This window comes from Pinus tabuliformis, chromosome Q (genome assembly GCF_031772625.1).
Source record: "Pinus tabuliformis cultivar Carrire ecotype Pingquan chromosome Q, CPIR1, whole genome shotgun sequence".
NCBI lineage: Eukaryota > Viridiplantae > Streptophyta > Pinopsida > Pinales > Pinaceae > Pinus > Pinus tabuliformis.
In genome coordinates, this window is record NC_142296.1 from 1192481237 (window position 1) to 1192489606 (window position 8370).

The 8370-nt window shown below is 36.1% G+C and overlaps 1 protein-coding gene across 1 annotated transcript; it reads right to left on the minus strand.

Moving 5' to 3' along the window:
- Positions 1–5857: 5857 nt before the first annotated feature.
- LOC149223998 (fibrillin protein 5 homolog) lies at positions 5858–7742 on the minus strand. Its single transcript, XM_089383452.1, has 6 exons — positions 7623–7742; positions 7311–7436; positions 7063–7161; positions 6486–6530; positions 6313–6386; positions 5858–6154 (listed from the first exon to the last, which is right to left on the minus strand). The coding sequence occupies exons 1-6, from the start codon at positions 7740–7742 to the stop codon at positions 6064–6066; spliced, it is 555 nt and encodes a 184-aa protein (XP_089239578.1). The 3' UTR covers positions 5858–6063.
- Positions 7743–8370: the final 628 nt, after the last annotated feature.

Consider the following 8370-nt stretch of genomic DNA (forward strand, 5'->3'; position numbering starts at 1 on the left):
CGTTTCTTGAAACTAATCCAATTGGATGAAACCCGTCATGATTCCGCTTTGGCTAACGAAGCCCATAAGAAACGAATCAAGGCATAGTTCGACAAGAATGTCAAACCCCGTGTCTTCTCAGAAGGTGACTTGGTCTTGCTTTATGACGAGGAATCCAGGGAAAATTTTAAGAACCCCCCCCAAATTTATAAATATAATAATTGGGCGAATCTCCATGGTATATAGGAAAAATGGAAGGCGATTTTATCAATAATATAATATGTATATATAATTTTCTGGCGAATCTCTCACCAGGCATGGCGAATATTTTACTCAATTATAAAATCTTGTAAGAACTTGGCAAGTCTTTCACTAAATAATAAAACTTTGTAAAGTCCTAGTGCATTTTAGCATTGTGAACTCTTAGAGAATTTTTTGAAGAAGTATAAAACCATATATGATAAGAACCACATGGTGGCAATATCACTATTTTTTTCACATTTCCACAACATGTAACTTGTCTATAAAATTATAAAAAAACCAACCAAGTCCCTTATAATATGTAGGTAAGCTTATAACAGAGTCTGATACCTCTATTATGCTTGTCTTCATTCAAGTGTCATAGCTGCTATACTTAACACTGTGAATCACAACTCTCTCAGAACTCAACTCTATAGTGTACTTAAAACCTTTGGAAATTGAATCTGACAACTCTATAAAAAGGATTAGTGAAATAGAAGCTTTTGTGAATGAGCCCACTAACTATCACTGCTAAACAATCAATCTAGACTATGAAGTCTTCCATCTTGATCACAATCGTGCTCACGATCAAGGGAGTGCGATCACCTGGCCTGACATAATGGCCATCATAGCTTCCCTGCCAATACACAAGTATGTTCCTGTTTGCAGTTAGAAAAATTACCCAAATTACAATCTATTTACTCCAGCCTATGTTGGAAAGTTATAGAAGGATGACTAGTGCAATCAATCCATTCCTTTTAGCCCTGGATTTGTTTCAGTTTAAAACAGAAGTATACAAATATACTTGTCCAATGTCTACTGCTACTGAGCATTAGTTAATTCATAAGAAAGTATGTAAACACACAAACATAAATTCACACTCATGAATATCCCAACTTTCTATCAAGTGCTATGACTAGTGATGGAAATCACAATTATTTTCAAAAGCCTGGAATCATGCCTAAGCATCCTCTATGAATGACCCAATGCCTTCCTGGTTAGCTGTCTACATTAAAGTTGCAACAAACAATATGACATTAGGCATGGCTTGAAAGTAACAAACGCAAAACTCAGGCATAGATGGCAAGTGCAGACCGCGTTTTCAAGATATCGGTTAGAAAATCCATAGCATATAATAGCACAAATTGAGAAACTCATAATGTCCTGTCTGTTGAATATTGTAGCCAATTTTCTCACAGATTATACTGCAGAGCATAAAACTACTCATAAATTAACATAACACGCAGGCTTCATATTCCTTGTATATGGCTTCATATTCTTTGTTTTTCTTCAAGTTTGTTGCTTTACAAGACTTAAATTATTCCTTCTGAATTTGTTTTACAAGACTTAAATTATTAAAGTTAATAACAAATCTTCCCAACCATTCAAGATAAATCTGATTTAACTTGAATGCACATATTCTTTATTTCCATTATCTAAATGTTTTACTGTCATGAAAAATAGATATTTCCATCTCAACATGAGCTAGCAAGAGTGCCTGTATGTAACATGATATAGTGGATGAAGGAGCCAACAATGAGCCACAAAAGGAGCATATTGTTGCATCTGAAAAAGCTTATGGGGTAATGCTATTTCCTTGTAGTATTTAGTCATTTATTTCTAAATCTAGGGTATTGAATCTAGCAAAACATGATTTGAATTCTAGCTGTTATCTTAGGATAAAATAGGGGCTACTTGTTACTTGGAGAGGATAGTGAGGATAAAATAGGGACTTCTATTAATGTTGAAACATTATGCTGCCTCTCTATTTTTCTATTAAAATGTATGACTGAAGTCTGAGACTGCCAAACCTCAAGCTTTGTTGCCAACAAAATGCCTCACTAGGCAGAGTAATTAACCCCTTAAAAAGTTAAACTACATGTTCCACAATCTGGGTAGACTAGGGTATGAGGGACTACAAAGCCCTTAACAAAAAAAGGAGGATACTTGCATGTTTACTGTTTGATCCAAACACTTTAACATAAAACAAAGGATATAAAAACTTCTGCATGCATTCCTTCAATGGACAGAGTTAACATGGCAGTGATTCAGGAAAAATTGGAAAAGGCGCTTTACACAGTTGAGTGCTAGTAAGGGTAGCTCTACTTGTCAGGAATATCAAGAACCAAGTAGCTCACTGTAAGAAAATGGTTAATGCTAAGGATGGTCCACCAACAGTGTTGTTCAACTAAATGAAGAGTTGAACTGTAGGCCGCTGCTTACAAGTTTGGAGGACCTTGGAAATGGTGTTCTTCCCAAGAGTTGAATGATTTGAATTCTAGCTGTTATCTTAGGATAAAATAGGGGCTACTTGTTACTTGAAGAGGATAGCATTTCTCTCTATCCGTATAAAAAAAATTCTACTCATGATATTCATTTTATGTTAATTGGATATTGACAGTTTGTATTTAGTTTATTTCAGCGTTTTATTCTAGTCATTCATATATAATCTCTTATGTTATTGGTCATACATATATTATTGTTAACCTATTACTATTTATGTAGTTCAATCATAATTGATTCTTCAATATGTAAGAGGATGGCACATAGATATAGGCATCGAATCTTCTGTACATTCATTCTGAAAATCTTAATATAATTCTCCTATTCTCTCTCCTACTTTCTTTGTGAGGCCAGTGTATGTACATTTTTAGAATATCTCTTCATCATCTCATCTCACCTATTTGAATCTTTGTTAAGTTGGCAAGTTCATATTCGACAAATTGTGCTATGAATGTTTAATGCTTTCTTTGTTCAACACTTTTCATTGGAAACTAGACTTCTATTAATGTTGAAACATTATGCTGCCTCTCTATTTTTCTATTAAAATGTATGACTGAAGTCTGAGACTGCCAAACCTCAAGCTTTGTTGCCAACAAAATGCCTCACTAGGCAGAGTAATTAACCCCTTAAAAAGTTAAACTACATGTTCCACAATCTGGGTAGACTAGGGTATGAGGGACTACAAAGCCCTTAACAAAAAAAGGAGGATACCTGCATGTTTACTGTTTGATCCAAACACTTTAACATAAAACAAAGGATATAAAAACTTCTGCATGCATTCCTTCAATGGACAGAGTTAACATGGCAGTGATTCAGGAAAAATTGGAAAAGGCGCTTTACACAGTTGAGTGCTAGTAAGGGCGCTTTACTTGAATTTTATATTTTACAACTTGGCCACATGTTCACTTGTTCCACCTTTCAATTATCCAATCTGATGATGCGAGTTTGATGATAGAATAATTGCGATCATAGATTCAGAGCAGGGTGACAACCATCACAACATTTTGAGAAGCCCTAAAGTGGAAATTTCGTGCAGGTTATTTACCTGACTTCAAGTCCACTGAAACCAGGTAACTGTATTTACTTTTTCAGTCTATTCAAATGATTGCTATAGAATTAAAGAACAAAATATATTATTGTGGCCCTTTAAATCAATTATAGAACACATTGTACAATTTAACTAAATAATCTCTAAGAGTCATCAGCCTAGGAATATCTTTTTTGACAATGATATTCTCTGAGCTTGATGCAGTCAGCCAACCAAGCTCTCATAAATTACATTTCTCTGCATCATTTTTTTTGACAGCTAAGAACTTGCAAACCTTACCCAGATATCTTTTCTCCTACCACTCGTTCAAGGAGAAAGACATTACCTTTGTCATCCCTACCAATCCTAGTAATATTGTCAACATATCTTTCCCCACATTAAGGACCATCATTCATGTGACCAAAATCACTTTTAACTATTGCACACTTTCAAAATTAAAATCAAACTACAGCCAATTCAATATTTTCACAGAGAAAGGGAAAGAAGTCCTCTAATTATCCTAGGAAACATATGGTCAAGGATACGTTATTTCCAACCAGCCTTGGGGATTGAAAATGCTGAGAAGTATATCATAGTTCTTTCAGAACAAATTTAGTAACTGCAAATCACAAACAGCAAAGACATTTGCAACCTCACAACCGAAAATTCCATGCCAAATCTTGTTAACAACCTGTATTTCTGAAACAAAGTAGCCTACCGTTTCAGGGGCAATGGCTGATCTTTCAAATTGGATGTCAACGCGCTGGTTGGAAAGAAGGGCAGGATTAGTTTAAATACTTATGCAAGATTGAGAAACTGAACAATGTTGACTATAAATTTTGAATGAATCAAATCAAGGAATAGGAAAAGAAATGAAACAGCAAATTGAATTTGATCTTGAGCTGGTGAAATTCAGCCCTCAACCTTAATTCCATGTTCATTAGGCACCTGAGTTTTCCCTATGATTTCGGAAATATCAGAGCACACCTTTTGATTCTATTCAAGAACATAAACTAATGCATATTGTAATAAGTTTTCCACAATGGCTCAATAGATATCAAAGTGTAAATTTTGATTCTATTCAAGAACATGGACTATTCCATATCATACTCAGTTTCTCCCAATAGTTTGGAATATATCAGAGTGAACATTTTGACTTATTCAAGAACATGGACTAATCCATTATAAAATCAGTTTCTCAACATTAATTGGAAGACCTCAATGTGCACATTTTGATTCTATTCAAGAATGTAGACTAATCCATATTACAATCAGTAAGGGTTAGGGTTTGGAACCTTAGGGCTTGCAATCTTGAAGGAAGCCTCAATAGTTAGCTCTCCTGTGAGCATGCCCAAGCCGGCAACACTGAAGCCAATGGTGTTTACTGCTTTTCCCTACATTCAGAGGATTAAGATTTCAAAACCCATATGGGTCCCTACAGAAATCAAAGCCATGAACACCCAAGCTTTTCTGATATGATTTTGAATTTAGAATAAAAGACAAGCAATTCATGAATGAATGACAAACTGGATAGCAGAGCCACCTCTTTTGTATTGATAGTCTGCACAAACTCCCCCAGAGAAATAAAGTCCCGGAGACCAAGCTTTGTCCGTTTAGAGCCCAGGATTGTTATTGTACTGTATAGAAGCTTCCACTAGCCTTCGACCTGGTAGAAACTTCACATTAGGGCATCCATGGTATCCTATCCATGCCCAAATCTAATTAGAACATGGGATCCCAAATCTTGAAATGGAATAATAGCGCTAATTTCTTTTGTAAATGCCACCAACCATTGGACTAGATCCACTTAGTTTCGGAACCGAGATTCACACTGAAATACAAACGCATTTACCATTTGGAGATTTTCAGTAGGATTGTGTACAGGGTTTTGTTCTTCAAGCAGCATTAGAAGCTTCTCTATTTCGGTCCTTTTAGCCACTGGAACGCCGAAAACACCCCTGTTCAGGCCTTGCATTGACATTCACAAAACCCAAACGGGCAATCAGCAATTTACTTTCAGAAGATTTGTGAACTAGGATGAAGAAACCTATTTCAAAACCTGAAGTCTGAGACTGCCAAACCTCAAGCTTTGTTGCCAACAAAATGCAATCTGTGATGGTTGCCACCTTTCAATTATCCAATCTGATGATGCGAGTTTGATGATAGAATAATTGCGATCATAGATTCAGAGCAGGGTGACAACCATCACAGCATTTTGAGAAGCCCTGAAGTGGAAATTTCGTGGAGGTTATTTACCTGACTTCAAGTCCACTGAAACCAGGTAACTGTATTTACTTTTTCAGTCTATTCAAATGATTGCTATAGAATTAAAGAACAAAATATATTATTGTGGCCCTTTAAATCAATTATAGAACACATTGTACAATTTAACTAAATAATCTCTAAGAGTCATCAGCCTAGGAATATCTTTTTTGACAATGATATTCTCTGAGCTTGATGCAGTCAGCCAACCAAGCTCTCATAAATTACATTTCTCTGCATCATTTTTTTTTACAGCTAAGAACTTGCAAACCTTACCCAGATATCTTTTCTCCTGCCACTCGTTCAAGGAGAAAGACATTACCTTTGTCATCCCTACCAATCCTAGTAATATTGTCAACATATCTTTCCCCACATTAAGGACCATCATTCATGTGACCAAAATCACTTTTAACTATTGCACACTTTCAAAATTAAAATCAAACTGCAGCCAATTCAATATTTTCACTGAGAAAGAGAAAGAAGTCCTCTAATTATCCTAGGAAACATATGGTCAAGGATACGTTATTTCCAACCAGCCTTGGGGATTGAAAATGCTGAGAAGTATATCATAGTTCTTTCGGAACAAATTTAGTAACTGCAAATCACAAACAGCAAAGACATTTGCAACCTCACAACCGAAAATTCCATGCCAAATCTTGTTAACAACCTGTATTTCTGAAACAAAGTAGCCTACCGTTTCAGGGGCAATGGCTGATCTTTCAAACTGGATGTCAACGCGCTGGTTGGAAAGAAGGGCAAGATTAGTTTAAATACTTATGCAAGATTGAGAAACTGAACAATGTTGACTATAAATTTTGAATGAATCAAATCAAGGAATAGGAAAAGAAATGAAACAACAAATTGAATTTGATCTTGAGCTGGTGAAATTCAGCCCTCAACCTTAATTCCATGTTCATTAGGCACCTGAGTTTTCCCTATGATTTCGGAAATATCAGAGCACACCTTTTGATTCTATTCAAGAACATAAACTAATGCATATTGTAATAAGTTTTCCACAATGGCTTAATAGATATCAAAGTGTAAATTTTGATTCTATTCAAGAACATGGACTATTCCATATCATACTCAGTTTCTCCCAATCGTTTGGAATATATCAGAGTGAACATTTTGACTTATTCAAGAACATGGACTAATCCATTATAAAATCAGTTTCTCAACATTAATTGGAAGACCTCAATGTACACATTTTGATTCTATTCAAGAATGTAGACTAATCCATATTACAATCAGTAAGGGTTAGGGTTTGGAACCTTAGGGCTTGCAATCTTGAAGGAAGCCTTAATAGTTAGCTCTCCTGTGAGCATGCCCAAGCCGGCAACACTGAAGCCAATGGTGTTTACTGCTTTTACCTACATTCAGAGGATTAAGATTTCAAAACCCATATGGGTCCCTACAGAAATCAAAGCCATGAACACCCAAGCTTTTCTGATATGATTTTGAATTTAGAATAAAAGACAAGCAATTCATGAATGAATGACAAACTGGATAGCAGAGCCACCTCTTTTGTATTGATAGTCTGCACAAACTCCCCCAGAGCAATAAAGTCCCGGAGACCTAGCTTTGTCCGTTTAGAGCCCAGGATTGTTATTGTACTGTATAGAAGCTTCCACTGGCCTTCGACTTGGTAGAAACTTCACATTAGGGCATCCATGGTATCCTATCCATGCCCAAATCTAATTAGAACATGGGATCCCAAATCTTGAAATGGAATAATAGCGCTAATTTCTTTTGTAAATGCCACCAACCATTGGACTAGATCCACTTAGTTTCGGAACCGAGATTCACACTGAAATACAAACGCATTTACCATTTGGAGATTTTCAGTAGGATTGTGTACAGGGTTTTGTTCTTCAAGCAACATTAGAAGCTTCTCTATTTCGGTCCTTTTAGCCACTGGAACGCCGAAAACACCCCTGTTCAGGCCTTGCATTGACATTCACAAAACCCAAACGGGCAATCAGCAATTTACTTTCAGAAGATTTGTGAACTAGGATGAAAAAACCTATTTCAAAACCATTTTTATACAGGGAGCCATATACACCAAAACAGCGGGCTGAATCCGTCAAAACAGGGAGCCGCCCTCCATTTGTTAAGCTCCGCCCTCCATTTGTTAACAAATCTAACATCCCAGGACCAAATCGACCCTCACAAACCACTCCCGGGACCAAATCGACCCTCACAAACCACTCCCAAACCAGAAAACCCAAACTGTAAATCAAAAATGGGGATTTTGCTCTCCCAAACCAGGAGCAAATATCAAAATGGGGCGATTTTGATCAAATACGATTCCGCAAATATCAAAATGGGGCGATTTTGATCAAATTCGATTCGGTTAGTTTATCCGCCCTGGGCTAAAATGAAAAAATAAATTAATTTTTAAATAAAATATGGGCTAATTATATAAAAAAAAATTTATTATTTTAATTAAAAATTCACCCCATTAAAATATAAAAAGCCTTAAATTTCGCCTTTGGGCTATTATTCGCCCCTAAAATTAACCTTGGAGGAATCCGATAAATTGGGAGCAAGTAAATTCAAGTCTTTGTGGATGGGCCCCT

Coding starts and splice junctions, on each gene's coding strand:
- LOC149223998 (XM_089383452.1), bottom strand. CDS start 7,742: ATGCAAGGCCTGAACAGGGGTGTTTTCGGCGTTCCAGTGGCTAAAAGG. Junction 6,531..7,062: donor TCAAGATTGCAAGCCCTAAG/GTTCCAAACCCT, acceptor CTTTCCAACCAG/CGCGTTGACATCCAGTTTGA. Junction 6,155..6,312: donor CAAGGCTGGTTGGAAATAAC/GTATCCTTGACC, acceptor ATGTGGGGAAAG/ATATGTTGACAATATTACTA.